The sequence below is a fragment of the Pelobates fuscus genome, chromosome 1 (genome assembly GCF_036172605.1).
Source record: "Pelobates fuscus isolate aPelFus1 chromosome 1, aPelFus1.pri, whole genome shotgun sequence".
NCBI lineage: Eukaryota > Metazoa > Chordata > Amphibia > Anura > Pelobatidae > Pelobates > Pelobates fuscus.
Window position 1 is genome coordinate 89998956 of NC_086317.1, and position 19625 is coordinate 90018580.

Below are 19625 nucleotides of genomic sequence, written 5' to 3' on the forward strand. Positions count from 1 at the left end.
CTGACGTTAATACAGTTGTGCTTGTAGCTGCGTTATGCTGGTATGTTGTATCCGTCTTTTGTAGAAAATCTTCTTATGCCACTTCAGTAGCCTTCAAAGGGAATGGGGAAAATCCTGTAAATGCATTCTGGCACCACAACCCTATTATATAGGGTAATTGTAAGTTACTATATTTACATAAAAAAGAGTTAGCTGGTTTAAAATGTCTCCTATTGCTAAGGAAATGTTAATGAGCTTGCTATATATGGACTTCAGTTTAGGAAGTGGCCATGTCACATTAGTCATCCATAGTTCTTTTTGAGATGACTATCACATGCTGGACTGCCTTTAAGCCACCGTGACAAACTTTTATTTTCAATTTAAACAATTACAAGTAATATGGCCTTTTTTCTGTAACCTGCAGGGCTTAGCTCAGTAGAGCTAATGAAAGCTCTTGCTTAGGAAAATGTTTCTCTTCTGCATTAATAGTGCAGGCTGGCAATGGTACCCAGCAAACGCAAGCAAGAACAGAACATTCTAAAATGGGTTAAGGGGGGGCAGGGTACTTTTGGCACTATAACCACTACAGCTTGCTGACTTTTTTTTCTCGCATTACGATGGAGAGCCATCTTTAAGTCCACTTTAATCAGAAATACCTCTTATACTCTACAATAATGCACAATTTGAACATCTGAAACTGACCCTAAGCACATTTTTGGATACCTGGCAATTTTATACGATGCCAGGACTTTATACGATGCCATTACTGAATGTAAACTAGCTCTTTATCAACTGCATATAAAACGTAACCTGCTTCTGATCAAAGATGGCTGCCTCATAGCGCAATGATAAGCAAAGATACGCTCTGAAAGAATTTAATTTGTATGTATTACCAGTGTATGCACCCAGACTATAATACTTGCATTATTTTATTTAAATAGAAAACAGTTATTCTTCTAAACAAGGTACATGACCTTTAAACTCTTGTCCCACTGTTTAGAAATGCATCTGAATTGCTTCTTTTCCATGTGCAAATGTGTTTGTTTTGGTTATTTAACTAAAAGGACATTTTTTTAAATTGAATTTTCAGTAAAGATTATGCAAACACTGTAAATAATACAGAGGTTCTTTTGTGATTAGTGCGCGATTATCATAATGCATTTCACAGAAGTGTCTTCTGGGAGTTGTAGTCTAGTTGTCCGCTTTCTTATTTAGAAAGTTGACAACTGAACAACAATCCCAAAAACCTGTACAACGCAGCATCTCATGATAGTGCAAGTATGCGAATGGCCAGAGGGAGCCTTTCATCTCTCCCTGATATCTTTTGAATGGAAAAAGAATGGTTTATAGTTGCAGAGTCTCTTTGGACAGGGCACCACCTTGCACCTTAGCTGATGCAAGAAATATAAATTTCTGTGGTGCTTAGTGTCCCTTTAAGGAAGGCTGGGACAGTGTATTCAAGCTTTGCCGTAGCTATATTCAGCTTCATGCTATTCTGTATATCACAATCTCTGGTTGGGTCCCTAGTGCCATCACCATGCATCACTTCCTCCACAGCTGCACACTTCTAATGCACATCTCTCTGATGTGAGTTCATCATATCTGGGAACCCTGTCATGTTTTTTTTAGCAATATAAAAATGGTTTCCTCTTTCTTTTGAAATATAAAGCGGAAAGGCATCATTTCTGTGCCTGTGCCTGTTGTGCTCTGGGTTGAACTATGGGTTATGGGAACTGGTCAGCAGCTTGCAGTGCAGGTGTGTGTAATTGAAAAGAAGGAAGTTGGCTGTGAAAGTGAAACTTTAGCTCGGGCTTAATATAACAAAAAAAACTGAAACCATTTGGATTTTAGCTCTTCTTGTCCCACATGTGCTAGTAAGCGTAATGTTTGGTGTATAAAGTGCCTATTTAAAAAAACTACATGTGTAATGGCCAGCCGTTTGTAAGATTACGTTATTTTATTTAATGAAGTGTATTAATTAAGCCATTAACTATTTTATGTATGTATTTTGATGTATAAAAATAAATTTTGACCTTCTGAACATGCACATTAATGGGACTCTGTAGACACTGCAGCTGCTTCAACTAATTGAAGTGGTTATAGTGTCTGGTGTCCCCTAGTGCCATCCTTTCAGTCATTAATCCAGCAAGCCAGACGATCTGTGCTATTTGGGCTAATGAGGACACATTAGCCCGATCAATAATATGTGCTATGATTGGCTGAGTGTCAGCTGACCACTTGCAGCTTAACACAGCCACCATTGCTGGTATGACATGGTGTGAGTGTGTAATCTCTAAATTTGCCATACCTCCAGTAAGGGCCTGGCTGTGAGGGGCCAGCAAACTTTATTTAGTGTCAAACTGCTCCAAAACCGTTTTAACATGGAATGGAGGGTCAGCTGAAGAGGATTCCAAGCACTATGAACAATTCAGTGAGTTGAATCGCTTTGTGGTGCCTATAATGTCCATTAACTTCTATGGTTCAGTGAAAATCTCTTCCAATGCGTATTCATGTAGATACATTTAGAAGAAGAAAAAAAAGTTCAATATTTTTGTTTTAAAAACACTGAACTTAGAGGAATCCTCTACATTGGTATGAGTGCAGCATGTATGTGTGTGTGTGTGTGTGTGTGTATATATATATATATATATATATAAGCCCTAGTTGCAAGTTTGCTAATCTATGTTCGGGAAAGAATTCCCCACAACGTAGACCTGCTTGCTACCGTTTTCCTCTGAAATAAGACACCCCCTGAATTAAGCCCTAGTGCAGGCATAGGCAACCTTTGGCACTCCAGATGTTTTGGACTACACCTCCCCTTTGTCAGCATTATGGATTTAGGAGCATTATGGGGGATGTAGTCCACAACATCTGGAGTGCCAAAGGTTGCCTATCCCTGCTAGTGCGTTTTTCGGGGGAAAATCAGTATAAGAACCAGTCTTATTTTCAGGGAAAGACGAGAGTTTTATATATATATATATATATATATATATATATATATATATATATATATATATATATATATATATATATATATATATATATATATATATTTATTATTATTTTATTTATTTTCTTCTTGTAGTAAACTTGGTAACCCAAAAAATGTCTTTCTATCTCATGACACGGACCTGTATTAAGTAGCAGTGTAAGGCCTTTCCTTTTGTTTAAATTGAAATGGAAAGTTGCTGTGCGTGTGTGTTCAGGTTGACACCTGTCATGGTTTATGTTAGAGTCCTTTAAATGAATTGGAGGCATATCTGAGACTCATTCAGAATGATTAGAAAAGGCTATGACAGGCCATAGTTGCTCTGAATTCCCAGGCAGCTGTGATTCCTTCAGCACAGCAGTTCACACTCAGGGCAAGCACCCCAGAATACTTCACATGCTAAATAGCGTTAAATTCATCTGCTGATGCTAGTGCTTGGGAAAGCATTTTACAAGCATTTCTTTGTGGTTTGGAGAGCAGGTATCCCACATTACAAGAGGACTCATGTTCTGTGGCTACTTAATTTGTTTTGGCTGAAGTAGAAAGATATGTAAGAAAGTGTCTGTAGAGACGATTTTAAGGTTTTGTTGACTGCTTCTGTACTTCTCATGCCACGTCTTGGATATCTGCTCGCTTAGTGTTGGAGACAATGGGTTTAATTGTGCGCACCATTTAAAGTGGCAGGTGACTCCTTGCATTTCACAACCAAGTAAATCTATTAGAAGAATCTATGAATTGTGTTAACAGATGGCAGCTCTCAATAGACGATTAAACCCATTTGTGTTTTCTAGTTTGATTTATTACAAACAAAACTTTTAAGGATCCATTTACTTGGCCCTTGCTTCAAGTAACCGTATTAGTATTGCCTACATCTGCCCCCTACAGCATGCACTCCCTTCTGACTTCACTGGCTCTGTTAACTCAACATGGAATTGTAGTGAATTAAAATCGGAATCACATCATTTAGGTAAATATAGCAAATTTGGACATTTCCCCTCCTCCTTTTTAGTCACAGCTTGGCTGTTTCAGCCTAACTTGTACTATTCCGTTTGGTACAATTCTGACTTTGGTGAATAAATCCCCCTGTGTTAGATTGAACTAAAAGTCCTGGTTTTGGTCAGAAAACAAATTATAGATAAAAGCAATGTTTCAAAATTTGCATTCTGGAGGGATTTGGCAGGAATCCAGAACTAAGCACCTGTGTAAGTGTGGAACCTTTTGACACATATTTTTACTGCAAACAAAAGCCATGGGCTTTTTTCCGTTATTTATTTATTTTTCTGCAATATCCAAAGCGCTCATATATTTTTTGGACTCATTACCTTGCTTGGAGGTTTCGTAATGTCTGCTGTCATGCACTTCGGCAGATTCCATAGCATTGTCTTTAGCATAATATGGCTATTTTCTCCTGACGGATGAGACATTTTGTTGCTGACAACTGCCCTAATAACTAAGGGGCATCCATAACATCCAAACTCTCCATTACTGGACTCTGGGTATCTCCAAGTGCAAAGAGAAAAACTTTTTTTTTTTTTATTTATTTTAAATTTTATCGTAAAAGGAAACTCGTACTAACCTCTTCACATACAAATAATCTAAAAAAGATTTAATCTGATGTGGTTCCTCTCTCTCCACACCCTTCAAGTACAGATCAGATCTGCTCCATGACCCATTGTGTGGTTTTCAGTGTTGGTTTACAGGAGTTGTGCTGGTGTACATTTCACACATGTAATAAACGGCTTTCTGCTTTTTTTTTTTTTTTTAATTCTTTATTTTTGAGTGCAGTTTTAGATAGACATTTCAGCATTTTCACATAGCTTTACAGATAAAATAATAATCTTGCATCATCGCAAAGTACTGCACTTTTTTTGTTTTTAGTATGCGAATAATTTCACATTATGAACAGGCATAGTGGCAAACAAAGTATTCAAAGTTAAACATATTGAGCTAGGCAGGCTTATAGTTAGTACTATTACGTGTAAAAGGTTAATAACATGTTAAAATAATCGTAAAGTGAGAGTTTAAATATCTCAATATTGTCGGGAGAGCGATAATACATATTACTCGCCATAAATTAGTGTAAACTTGTACCGAGAAGAATATTACGTTTATAAAGGCGAGTACCTGAAATGGTTAGCAGGTTTAGGCACATGTTACATGTACATGTTAGAAGAGGCTAAGGTATGGGGGGCGCTAGCCGCATGTTGTCATTCGTTTGTTTTGGGTTAACCGAGTTAGGCGAGCTTGCGATTAGTACCGTTGCTTGAAAAGAAATAAGGGCATTCTAAATCTAATTTTAAATCGAAAGGTTATATGTCACTGATTCGTCTAGAGGGCATTAAAACTTAACAGTTGTAGAATAGTTAACATGTTAGTAGAGGTTACAACATGGAAGGCTTTAGCCGCATGTTGTCATTCGTTTATGTTGGGTTAAACTGAGCTAGGCAAGCTAACGGTCCGTACTGTTGCGTGTAATGAGTGAAGAACATTTCAAAACAATTTTAAGTGTAAGGTTATATAACCCTATTTTGGCTAAAGAACATTATACATTAAAACTTAATAACAGTTATATTTCAGGTTAAACCCGTGCTTGAGGAAATAATTTGAATTATAGTTGCTTGTATGTCCCCGTTCGTTTTAAAGCAAAAGGCAAAATATGCTTGGTAGGTGAGACAACGAGAGAGAGAAAATACGTAGGTTCTGCGTCTTGCTGCTCGTATCAACGGTCCAGACATATGAACCAGCTAGACTTATTAGATAAGTCTCTGGGTGACAAGCAGGAAAAATGAGACTATAGAAAAAAATATGGGTAAAACGAGAAAGTAAACAACAGTGTCAGTGTAACTGTCTCGGATTTGGCGCTTTGGTGCGGCTGGGACATAAACACAGGGTTGCCATGTAGCAGTAGGGTGTTTGTTGCTGTCGCAAGTGTTCGGTGTATGATTACTTGTCGCCGGTTTCTTGTCACGCAATGTCGGTCCTGTTGTGGGGCACTCCCGTGAGTGACCGGACGACACCGGGTCACGGTTTACCAGCTATGTCCCTGCCGAAACACTGTGCATTTATGTCGTAATTGCCGAGTAGGCATCCGGTGTGGAACTTTGGGGGGTAAATGGGGGCTTTCTGCTTTTGAAGACGCTATCATTGTCTGTGCAATAAATACTTTATCTTGTGTACTTTAAAATCTAGCTAGATGTATCGACGGTTTTAAGGAGGAGGGTGGTCAAGGTGTTGAGATGTTATGTCATATCTTTTGGACTGTAGGCAATGACTTTCCCTGACACTGCATAAGGTGTTTGGCTTAAAGTATTGAAGAACCCCGACAGGCTCCATTATTCCCCGGAGGGTTACCCGCCTTGCAAAATAAAAGTTGATGGGTGGCTAATCACCTTTACGTATGATATGTCCCCTGCAAGAATGCCTAAGGCATTGGGAGAGTCCTTGGTTGTGCAAATACATTTTTATTGTTTTTCTTTTTTCTTTCTTACGCATATTACTTCAATAAACCTAGTCTGACAAGTTAATATTTAAAAGTATTTTGATAAATCTGATTACTGAACCAATTAAATGTTTAAATTTTTTAGTGATATCACTTTTGTGTTTTGTTTTTTATACTAAGTTTGTGTCGTGGGTGTCACAATCTCACGTCCTGAGCTACTAGCCAGGCGTGAGAAATTACTAGACAAGTGCTCACATTTGAGGTGATATTATATTTTTCCATCTTATTTTTATTTATTTTTTTAAAACCTTTTCCCCTTTCTCCTTTAGTCGGTTGCCCGTTTTCATTCATATAGAAACTTTAGACACTAATTTTAATACGTAATTTTAGGCTTTTCCTCCAACCCTAGAATAAGTCACCTTACCCCAGTTGACATGTTTTGGATTACCAAGCTGTTGCAAGTTTTGCAGCTCTGCAGCAGTGTGTCGGAAAGTTTGACGTTGCACAGTCACGAGAGATGAAATGCACATCCCTGGTACTAAAGCAATGACTGAGCTGGCTGTCATCCATTTGAAAATATGAATGATCAATCATCTCTGTTCTTGTATTTCATACCTGTGCTGTTGGCAAGATGTGTGTATTTTGCTGGGTTGAGTTGCCGGTTCACTTATAAACATACAACATGGAAGTATTCTAGATGGAACCTTAATAGTTATAAAAACCTGTCCAGCAAAATGTTTAAATATACCGATGTCCCTGCTCAGCTAGGTCATAGTGAACAAAACCCCTAAAATAACAAATATTGGAACGCTGAGACAGTTTTTTTTTTTTTCCTTTTTGATTGACATTTCTGTTCTTGTGTTTTCATTAACAGCATCAGTGAAAGTTTCCTGACGGTAAAAGGCGCAGCTCTATTCCTCCCTCGTGGGAATGGATCATCTACCCCAAGATTTAGCCACAGACGCAACAAGCATGCAGGTAAGAGGCACTCCTGAACTTGGGTGGTGATGGTCTTTGCATAAATTGTCTGATGTGGGATATTCTATATGTCCAATGGCTGTAAGTTATCAAGTTGAAGCTTAGATGCAGATGTGCAAATTTTGGCAACGTTTCACCACACCAATGTTTTTTTTTTCTTTTTGTTGTTTGTCAATCATTAGAGCCCATATTTTAAACATACTTTATTTGGAATTTCCCATCCAAAAATTAATTCAACATTTTGGGCACCAAAATAAATTTGGTGCCCTGTGTAGGTAAGGCACAGTTATCTTGGGTGATTTCATTTTATGCTACTCCATAAGGCCCTTCCATTCTGCAGGGATTCTTTTTGTTTAATTTTAATTTGCATCTACATATTTTTTTATTTAACACTATATATGATGCATTAAAATTGGTATAATACGACATGGAGGGTCCTTTTTAGCGCCTATTCCAGTTTTTAATATCCTGCCTTGTTTTTCCACTTTTGAGAAATGACCTTGAACCTTGTCTGTAACTGGACGTTTTCCTGAACGGGAAGAGGTGTTTTCCACATAGCAATGCTAATGGTACATCTTTACATACTGTACAATTAAACTGCTTATGTGCCTTTTCTCTGTGGGATAGTTGGTGCCATTGTGATTGATTTTGATCAGTGAGACTGCATTCGCTCTGTTAGTTTTTTTTTAAATTATATTATTATTATTATTGTACAAAAAGTGCAGATGTCAACAGTGTGGAACCGACAAACAGAAATTGGCACTTCTTTAGATTCTTACACCTCCCCCCCAGCTGTCAGTCAGATAACTGACCCTGTTACTTCCTGGTTGTTTTGCTCTGTGGAGTACAAAGACTTCTTGAGCTGCATTGGAAAGTTTGTGATTGGAAGCCATTGAAAGTCTGGGCAGGGTTAGAATGGAAGGGCTTCAAAGCTGTTTAGTAGACTTACCCCCAATGAAAACATGCTTGTTTTTTAGTTATGCATTTTTTTCGTCATTGAGTTTGTATCTAAAAACCTTTTTTGTTTTTTAATACTTTGTGCAGTGAGCGTTGGTACATTTTCTTTTTAAGTACACTTGTAGATTCTGAGAAATCCCTCCTTTCTTCTTTTCATTACTTATGAAACCGCACAGATTGTTCAATTGTTTAATGTTTGGCGTCTGATATTTATTGCCCATTCACCGCCGGGTAGAATAGGTTTCTTCGCATGTTTAAGCAGGTCCTGGCATTGCGCACAGATGTGTCTGGGAACATGACTAATCACTTTAATGTTGTAATAGCTGAGAAATAAAAGGTTGGTTTTGTGTTGGGCAATGCTTAACTTCCCTTTACCCTCTAGAGCATGATCACACAATACATTCCTAAGAATTCAGCAATCAATTTTTGTGTATGTGACGACAGAACCATTTTGCCTAACTCCAGATTAAAGGGCACTTGCCACACTAAAATACTGTATCAAAATCTGTGTGTGTGTGTGTGTGTATGTATATACTATTTTTACAATTGTCAACATCGTGATTCATGTAAAAAAGTTATTAGTAGTACATTTGTGACAGTAGCCTAGGGTTAAGCCTCAAAAATATACTAAGGATAATACAACCTTTTATCTCTGCCAATTGAACACACCTTTAAATTAAATAAATATGTCCATATAAAGATACATTAGTCTACCAATTGGCTTTACTGGGAATTTTGTACGCAGTCAACTGTTCTCCCCAAAACATATTAATGAATGGACAAGACTATAACCAATGAGATTATTTTGAATATGGAAAATGGGAGTGAATTTTTGCTTTTATTTTGAAAATCACACAAACCCTCGGTCTACGTTAAATACACTAAATGATGATTTTTTTTGTGGGGAATTGGCAATTTTTGCTAAAAGTTAGAATTGAATTCATCCTTTTATAATTCGACTGTTTGGCCTAAAATTTGCTTTCTGACCATTCACGTTTAAGTTATTAGCCCTGAATTTTGAGTATTTTCTTTCTTTAATAAGGGTTAAAAAAAACCAAACAAACGTGCAGAATGATAATTTTCAGGTCCCTTAAGCACACTGCATGCAAAGTAATACTTTGGTTTCTTGTTACAGGCTCAGTAGCTCAGGGGTGATTTAAACCATTGCTTTAGTAGGGAGTCAATGGAAACTTTTAAAGTAAAGAACCTGTTCCACAAGTTTTCTTCACGTCTCATTTAGTCACGTTTTCCCTGAAATATTGCCTTTCTAGGACTAGATTAGCATTTGGATATGTTCAGCTCCTTAGAATATGACATCAGATAACTGATCACTCAATCCCTCTATTATGTTATTAAATGTCAGGGATGTGCATTGCATGGAAATGCGTTACCTGCCTGCTGGCATGTTAATTGGGGCTTTTTCCATACACCCCCCCACCATCAGAAGGAAAAAAAACAAAACTACAAAATAGGAACAAATCGGGAGAAGTTGTGAAATTCCCTACAGGATAACACAGATTAATAGACGGAAGGCTAACCACGAAACCCCAAATATTGGTGAAAAGATTGTGTGCCAATACCATGAAGTCACCATGATGCTATTGGACGTCCGCTTCTTTGATTGGGAATTATAGTTCAATAGCATCCAGTGAAGACAGTCTTGACACCCTTGTATTAGATCTGCTTATGTGAATTAAAATTCTGTTTATAGGTCTTTACAGACTCATTTATTTAAAAAAAAAACACCTTGTATTTTCAACTCTAACCAATGTATTGGATCCCTGAGCTTTTGTTTAATATTTATTTTTAAAATATATTTTTATTTCGCAGGGGACCTCCAACAGCACCTGCAGGCCATGTTTACACTCCTCCGACCTGAAGACAACATCCGGCTGGTGAGTGTTTATCCGTGTCCCTCCTATGACCATATCACGTGCTGCTTTGTAATGAGAAAAAACATAAGCAATGCGTCTGTGTGTGTTTTAGAACTATAAGTTCTGGATAGATTTGAGTAAAATCGTGTATTATCCAAGAGCAAGGAAGAGATGTACTCAGAGGTTAAAATAATAAAAGCCCAAAGGTATTTATGTACGGAGTGGTTAGTTGACAATAGGTCAGGTCTCTTCTTTATTTCTGAGAAGAGAAATTAGAACATTTCTTTTTGAACAAAAACATGGCATCCGAACATGTGCTGACACATGTATATGCTTTCTTTATATAAAACAAATCCTCTGAAGTTTGATCGTCCCAGGTTCCATTGGAACAACACTTATACAAACCTGCCCAGATATCTGACCGCACATAGTCGTCATCAGTGCTATACCACACCCACTGGGATTTTCCTTTTTTAGTTAACTTTACAGGTACGTGTAACAGCTGGCAGTAGTAACCTTGTGTACCGAGCTGCTCTGACATGTGCTTCTCTACATGATAACACGTTTTTATTATTAGCAAACACTAGAAAATTAGACTTTATTATTGATCAGCAACTCCCAATTATCTGTAGTTGGCAACGTACCTGCAAAATTCATGCTTCCACCTGCACAGTCTCATACTAAATGCCATTCTACAAATTGTCGCTAACACCCTTATTATTCGAAATTATGCCTTTGATCACTTAGCAACCTGCAGTGCATACAGCAAAAGGTCACTGCCGTCCTACAAGAGTTAAGTAGGAATTATAGAGTAGGCCCAACAAGGGTACGGAGGTTGTGGTTCATTGAAGACTACCAGCCCCCAGGAAGTCCTGTTTATGATCACATACTGGTATTGCACTGAGTAATTCAGCTGGGAAAGAATCCAATTCAATCCATCATCAGTTCTAACTCAGTCTCATGCCCACTCCCTTGCTTTGCGAGTGATAGGAGTTTTACACACAAAACAGCTGGTAAACTACATGTTAATCTGGCCTCTTAAGTGAATACAAGCTCAGTTGTGTCAGATTCCCATAATATCTAGAGAAGAGCCTTCCTTACTGTATGCGGGTACAACTGTAATGTCCAATGTGAATATGACCCTTCATCAGAGGGCAGTGATTTATGTGCATAATAATCTCCCAATCATGCATTTATGAAATAAGCGACTGTTTGATAAGTTATGTAATTTCTGTAAAATCAGTGCCTGTATTGTGTGGTTTCCTGAAAAAATGCTTACTTTTACAAATGAAAAGGCACTTTGTTGTCAAAGACATGGTCTATTGTCTTGAACAGCGTTGCAGTCATCGGCAGTTCTGCATAATCCATTTACTGATGTTCCCTACCCAAATGTGACCCAGCCACTAATACACATGAAGGAAGTGGAGCACTATGCTGTCACACAGATTTTACTGAAATCCAAAAGAAATAATCTAGAGGAACTCCATTGTTCTTCTCACAGAAATAATGCATTTTTTTCTGTGTCTTCCACATCTAGCTAGTTATAATTAAAGGTTAATTTGGTACCTTGCTATTTTCCATCCCCCTATAAATCATTTTAGAAAACTGAATTTTGCTTTGCTCAAACAGATTGACCACTTGTCTGCTTCGACCTAAAGTCTTGGTAAAAAAAAAAAAATGTCTGCCATGCCAGCAGATAGACATATGTGCTGGAGCTATGGACTCTATGTAGATCAGAATAGTAAGGGCATATTTGTGCTGATCTTTTGAAAACAGAATGTCCCTTTATTCATCCAGTGATTTCTTGGAATGGGCCTAACTGTGCCACAATACCCGTCACTATGTGCTTGTGATGTCTGCTCTTGACTTTGTGCTGTCATCTCCATTGAGATGGGCACACCTTGTTCATTGATGTAGTATAGAATAATCAGAGTATTTCATAGCTCTTTCTATTGCTATCTAACACAAACAAACTGCGGTATGGTTATATCGTATATGACTACTTGAGAATGAACAGTCATTTAATTGGTATTGTTATTTTTCTTTTGTGTACACTATTTAGATACCCCCATGTCTTTTGACATTGAGTTTAAAGGGAAACGTAAACAAGGTTGAGCAACTATTGCTGCAAGTTTTATCGTGTTTTATGCCTCTGTTGCACTTCCATGTCCGTGCTTTATACAAAGTCAGTAATTATTAGGTCGGTTTGCAAGTGGTTTAGTTTTAGAGATTATATCGATGGTGTGTTTAGCCGGGTCTCACTGCTGAAACCTGGCTCAAAATCCTGTTTAATTACTCTTTACTTAACTGGTTTAGTAGATGTAATTACATTCATTCATAATCTGATTTCTGCCAAGAATGCTACACTTTCAAGGCAAAGTGCTCGTTCACGTTTATTTTTATGGATTCTGTCGCTTTGAAGTTTGGTTTTGTTTGTTTTATTCCCTGAGGGAAGCCATGTCTAGTAGGTTATATGATATTTTAATGTTACCTACTTTATGAACACACTGCTCTCAGCAACGTGTGTAGCAGCTTTATTGTAATGTGTGTTAGTCTATTCTTTTAAATGCACTTTACCATGTCCATGCCTTCTCAATTCTTAACGTGCCTTGATTTAGAACACTGGCCTTTTAACACCCAATGAAAAACCGTGATATGGCTCGTACCTTTTAGACATGGGCACAAAAAGAGAGGAAGGTCGCTGCTTAACGGAGCTTACAGTCCGTTCAGATTCTGCAGAAAGTGCGGTGCGTTGTCTACTCTAATATCTCTCCATAGTAAGCTCAACTAAAGGGGCAAAAAAATTAAAGTAGAGCAATACCACCCTGTGCATTACTGACGATAACGTATGTGCAGGCACATTTATAAACCTAAATATTACCATCAACTGCCTAAGGGGACCATAGCTCCTGTTTTCAACCTTTGTTCTTATTTTTAACTTCCCTCCTGTTTCTGTTACTTCCTGTCGGCCTGGACACGGCAGCATTTCATCCATGGCTGCTTTCAAAAAGTCCCCTCACCAGAGCTTTTGTTCCTGGTCCTTTCCAATTTCATTCTTTCTGCTAGTGATGCAAAGCAGATTCTAGGAATCACAAGCCGGCTCCGTACAGTTTCCTGAAGACTTGGCAGACTTAAGATGTCTTCTGTTCTTGCAGTGTCAGCCCTGACTGGGCACGCTTCTGCTGATGTAAATCTAATCCAGCTGATGTCTTGCATTGAATGTTGGAAAACAATGGCCTGTAATCCCCATGGTGTCCCATACAACTTCGCAGATGTCGTCCTCTTTTGATATGGCAGGCAACGAAGGAAGCTGCTTTTTCCTGAGGATAGAAAATATCCGTGTGTTGTGCAACTCGTATCGTAAATCCTGACCTTTTTCACACTCGTTAAAATAAAAACGTTCACGTTGCATTTACATTCTTCAGTTTGATGGCAGTGCTGTTTTAAGTTTGGGGTTTTTAATCTAGGATCCCAACATGACTCGGCTTGCTAGGTTTTTGTAAAACATTATGTTTGTGCTTCTCTCATAGAATATAATGTGTGTGAGATTTTGTCTTCTAAACATTGCTAGATTATCATCCAATCCTAGCTTTCCAATAGAATCTCGAATGTTAAAACTGCTTTACTGAGGGTTCCATTCAAAATTGTAACTAAAGCTCCTTCACAGAAAGCTGAGAAGGTGGGGACATTTTATAGTGAGCATACTGGTATTTAAACAGGTGCTGGGGGGGGGGGGGGGGGGGGGATACGCTTGTTCCTGTTGGTGAGAAAGGTGTGCTTATAAATGCAAACACTTTTCAGGAACACTGTAATCTGGAAGCTCCTTGCACAATAACATGTTCATTGAAAAACATCACAGTCCTATTAGATTTAAAAGCAAATACCGTATATACTCGAGTATAAGCCGACCCGAATATAAGCCGAGGCCCCTAATTTTATCCAAAAAAACTGGGAAAACTTATTGACTCGAGTATAAGACTAGGGTGGGAAATGCAGCAGCTACTGGTAAATTTCTAAATAAAATTAGATCCTAAAAAAATATATTAATTGAATATTTATTTACAGTGTGTGTATAATGAATGCAGTGTGTGCGTATGTGTGTGTGTATGAGTGCAGCGTGTGTGTATGAGTGCAGCGTGTGTGTATGAGTGCAGTGTGTGTGCATGAATGCAGTGTGTGTGTGTATGAATGCAGTGTGTGAATGAAGTGTGTGCAGGGCCGGTGCAAGGATATTTGCCGCCGTAGGCAAAAAAAATTTTGCCGCCCCCTCCCCCCCCATATGTCCTGACTTCCCCTCCTCCTCCCTCAGTGGTCCTTACCTCCCCACCCCCGTGTTCCTTCACCCCCCCCCCCAGTGGTCCTGACCACCCCTCCCCTAGTGGTCCTTACCCTCCCCTCCCCTAGTGGTCCTTACTTCCCCCTCCCCTCCCATAGTGGTCCTTATCCCACCCCCTCCCTCTCATAGTGGTCCTTATCCCCCTTCTCCCTCCCATAGTGTTCCTTATCCCCCCCATCCCTCCCATAGTGGTCCATATACCCCCCCCCCTCCCATAGTGGTCCTTATACCCCCCTCCCTCCCATAGTGGTCCTTATCCCACCCCCTCCCATAGTGGTCCTTATACCACCCTCCCTCCCATAGTGGTCCTTATCCCCCCCCCCCCCTCCCTCCCATAGTGGTCCTTATACCCCTTTTTTTTATTAATTTTTTTTTTATTATTATTATTTTTTTATTATTATTTTTATTTTATTTATATATATTTTTTTTTTCGTCCCCCCTCCCTGCTTGATATATGGCAGGGAGGGGGGCTCCTTCCCTGGTGGTCCAGTGGTAGTTCAGTGGGGGAGAGGGGGGCTGGCAGAGCTGTACTTACCTGTTCTGCAGCTCCTGTCAGCTCTCTCCTCCTCTGCGCCGTCCGTGCAGCTCCTTCTATCAGCTCACACTGTAAGTCTCGCGAGAGCCGCGGCTCTCGCGAGACTTACACTGGGAGCTGACCGAGGTGCTGAACGGACGGCGCAGAGGAGGAGAGAGCTGACAGGAGCTGCAGAACAGGTAAGTACAGCTCTGCCAGCCCCCCTCTCCCCCAGTCTGTATTATGGCAATGCAAAATTGCCATAATACAGACAGTGACTCGAGTATAAGCCGAGTTGGGGTTTTTCAGCCCAAAAAATGGGCTGAAAAACTCGGCTTATACTCGAGTATATACGGTAAGTCCTTTAACTGCAGCTTTACTGAGAACATTGATCATAAAGTGAATAGTGAGTGCTGACACTGTCCATTTTCTGCTGTTTCGAACTTCGGATCCAAACTGGATTTATTCTCACATGTGGCTGTATCATCTTGCACTATTTCCTGTCATTTTGTTCCATGTATGTACGCCTGCCAGTTCCCAAATTGTTTTGAAAGCAGCTGTGATGTCAACCCGGTTTGTGCAATAGAGGAGGAGCTGTCTGATTTCTAATAAAGAACAGCATAAGTTGGAATCTGATTATTTCTGTAATAAAGGGACATTAAGAAGGGTTGTATTTTAATTTCTGTGCATGCAGTTCCAACATATCAGGGTGGGCTTTGGATTTTATCTCCTGTGTTTTTATGCCAAATGAAAATCCCAAAATATATTATAAATATAAATGAAAAATACACATTTGGAGAGAAAAAATAGAATCTCCAACACCTGTTGCATTTTGTGTCCAGATGTAATTGTCCATGGCCATACTAATGCTTTGTATTTCTTTCCCCCCTTTAGGCCGTGAAATTGGAAAGCAGCTATCTGAATCGGACAAGATACATGGTCGTTGTTTCAACCAATGGAAGACAAGATACTGAGGAAAGCATCGTGCTGGGCATTGACTTTGCATACAACGACAGGTAATTCCCTACTTCAAGTATCTTGTTTTGTGATGGCGTTTATTTTAATTCTTGTTTGCAATTTACAGTGGACATGATTTGACGTTTGTTTTTTGTATACTCGTATATAATCTTATTGCTGTATTTGTGTATGTGTATAAATGGGTATTTATAGATTTTTGTTTAGGTCAGGTTGTCCACCCCTACTTTTAGTTATACCATTAGGTCTTGGTTTGTTTGTGCTACAATGAATATAGTAAAGTGTGATTCCTACAACCAATCTTGAAAATGTATGCCAATAATAAATGCAATCCACATAAAGATCTATAGAGAACTTTCCGTAGAGAGCACGCTCATGACTTAGTTTGTAGTAGTAACCAAAAGACAGACAAACAGTCCAGTTGTTGGCCATGCACAGGCCATCTCCTCCACAGGTTCTACTGCACAATGCCTGGTAGAAGTTTGAGATGCTGAGGAGCTCTAGCTCTTCGTTCTGTAGAATGCATACAATACAAAGCCACAGCGCTTCGGTGCCAATTTCTGATTGCCACAAATCCATAGTGTCTGGATGTTTTGTCACAGATTTTTTTTTTTTTTGTCCGATTCAGAGATATATTTTTTACTTTATACACTTCCCCAATGAATACTTCCTACCCTCCTCCCTTTTCATTTTGTAAGTTAGCAGCCAGCGAAATGGTTATGCCAAGAATCTCCAGCAAAATATTATTCTTAGACCAGCAGTCTGGTTGCTATGGAAAATATTTTTCTGGATGTTTTGAAATCCCACCTGTGCCTGGTGTAAAAAGCTGCTGTCGTCTCAGGGACACACGATTGGCATGTGATGTTTCTCAAAATCTATTAAACATTGCTTTCAAAGATCGAGACACTGGAAACCGGGACGGTGTCAGAAGGGATAGCATATATTCCCTATTATTAGATTTAATGGAAACCGTTTGTTTACAAATTCACAAAACTCTTGATCAGATTATTTTGTAAGAGAGCAACTTTATGTATCTGCAGTCAGATGAACAAGTCACCCAAGGCATTCTGGGCTTAGAACTTTGTTTGCTAAGTAGGGCACAGCTGCAATTGGAGCGGTCATTCTTTGGCTCCAATTCAGATATTCTAATCAGGCTGGGCTGCTCTTGGTACAGTATGTCCAGCTATTGCTTATCAAAGCATGTTGCAGTTTTGTTTATAGATATGTAGTTCTGAAGCATAGCTGTGCCGTATTTTTGTTGTTGGTCTTGCTGGCTGAGATCTGACCCAAGATATAAACCAGAAATCATATATTAACATTACCTATTACTAATGTGGTATTTGTGACTCATTACAAATCGCTTTCCTTTTGGTAGAGGAAACAATAAAGGGAGGACAGTGAAAGCGCTTTACTAATCTAACCTTTGTTTTAATTTAATGAAATGTAATGAAAACTTGGATAATAACTCAAAGCGTTATGTTCTGTTAACAAGGAAGCCTTGCATCTTTTTGCATTTCAGCTCTTTTCAATTTACATGAATATTGTACACGGGTGTATCAAAAAGTTAGTTTAAATGCTCTAATCCCATGTTATTCTATTGGATTCATAATCCTAATGCATGCATATTCAAATGTACTTTTAAACTCTGTGATACCTCGTAGCATACTATAGTAACAAGCACATCTGAAAGATACCTTAACACACGCATCCACTGCAGACACTTTTGTAACATGTGTATCTGATGCATACCATCTCTCTATCTATAATTGAGGTACACAGTATTTTTGCCGCTATTGAAATGCTACAGGTTGATCACTGTCAATCGGGAATATGAAGAGACGGCTATCTGGATTGACTATGGGGATTTTACATTGGCTCTCTAGGTCCCATTAAAAGGTTAACTTGGGATTGTGTCAATATCTCTAGAAAAGCTTTAGATGAATGTCTGTGTGCTGATATAGCATCTAGTAATTGCTTTGTCTGTCTTTCAGTTATTATAAATCATGTGAGTCTCTATCGTGTTCTTATTTAGTCAGTCTAGACTCCAGTAACTTGGCAGGACTTGTTTTTGATATAATGGCCACAAATGGTTCATGTTTTAAAGTCTAGCTGGAGGAGATCAGCAGTTCCATATGTTTAATTACAGTACTTCAGTTTAACGCACTGAGTTTGTAAGTGGCATTTTGCCTTTGTGTATATATATGTGTGTGTATGTGTGTGTGTGTATAGATAAAGTTTGAGTTCCTGTGTGTGTGTGTGTGTGTGTGTGTGTGTGTGTTTGTGTGTGTACACACACACCTCAAACTCAATCCATTCCAGAAGGCTGTTTGAGAACAGAGTTGTTATTCGAAAACCGAATCACAATTTTCCATAAGAATTAATGTAAATTAATCCCCCCCCATGTGACATCACAATGCCCAACCCATATGATCTGCCATGTTAACTAACGCCAGTGCTGCAGTGCCGCCGTGTTTAAATTAAAAGGCCTGCAGGGACCGGCTATAGACACCAGAACCAGTACATTAAGCTGCAGTGGTTCTGTGGACTATAGTGTTTCTTTAATGTGAGGTAAATTAGAGATTAGTGCCACGAATAATATACTAGATTGCCTACTTACAACCAGATGAGGATGATGATGGGCTCTAGCTGCAGTCTGGCACCACTGGTCTGGTGTAGAACAGGATCTCTGGAGGCTGTTTGTAACTGTGGTCACAAAAATCAATGTTCTGGAAGAACGGGGAGCTGCCCTTTTTTGGGGGCCCTTTACACAGCTCAGGGTCCACCTTCATGTTCCACCAATGAGTGTGTTCACAGGGGGTGGATTGTGTAGGGGATGTCCTGATATGTGTGTAAGGAATACATTGTGTGAATCTGTGTTTGTATGTGTAAGGGCTGCAAGGTGTGTTTCTGTGTATGTAAGGGGTGCATTGAGTGTGTGTACAGGGTGCATTGAGTGTGTGTAAGGAATGCATTGTGTGTTTCTGTGTATGTACGGGATGCATGATTGTGTGTGTGTGTGATGGATGTCAATCTCTTTCTCCCCCCTCCCTCCCTTGTCACTCTCTTTCTCCCCCCTCCCTCCCTTGTCACTCTCTTTCTCCCCCCTCCCTCCCTTGTCACTCTCTTTCTCCCCCCTCCCTCCCTTGTCACTCTCTTTCTCCCCCCCTCCCTCCCTTGTCACTCTCTTTCTTCCCCCCCCTCCCTTGTCACTCTTTCCCCCCTCCCTCCCTTGTCACTCTTTCCCCCCTCCCTCCCTTGTCACTCTTTCCCCCCTCCCTCCCTCCCTTGTCACTCTTTCCCCCCTCCCTCCCTCCCTTGTCACTCTTTCCCCCCTCCCTCCCTCACTTGTCACTCTCTTTCCCCCCCTCCCTCCCTTGTCACTCTTTTCCCCCTCCCTCCCTTGTCACTCTCTTTTCCCCCTCCCTCCCTTGTCACTCTCTTTTCCCCCTCCCTCCCTTGTCACTCTCTTTTCCCCCTCCCTCCCTTGTCACTCTCTTCCCCCCCCTCCCTCCCTTGTCACTCTCTTCCCCCCCTCCCTCCCTTGTCACTCTTTCCCCCCCTCCCTCCCTTGTCACTCTTTCCCC

At 39.7% G+C, this 19625-nt stretch overlaps 1 protein-coding gene across 5 annotated transcripts in view; it reads left to right on the forward strand.

Annotated features, from left to right (window-relative positions):
* SSH2 (slingshot protein phosphatase 2) overlaps nt 1-19625 on the forward strand; it is a 232356-nt gene that overhangs the window by 179550 nt on the left and 33181 nt on the right. For all 5 annotated transcript variants that reach the window (XM_063450018.1, XM_063450019.1, XM_063450021.1 and 2 more), the window contains 3 exons: nt 7282-7385; nt 10173-10237; nt 15961-16082. In XM_063450018.1, the coding sequence (XP_063306088.1) occupies nt 7282-7385; nt 10173-10237; nt 15961-16082 (291 nt within the window). The remainder of the gene's footprint in view (nt 1-7281; nt 7386-10172; nt 10238-15960; nt 16083-19625) is intronic.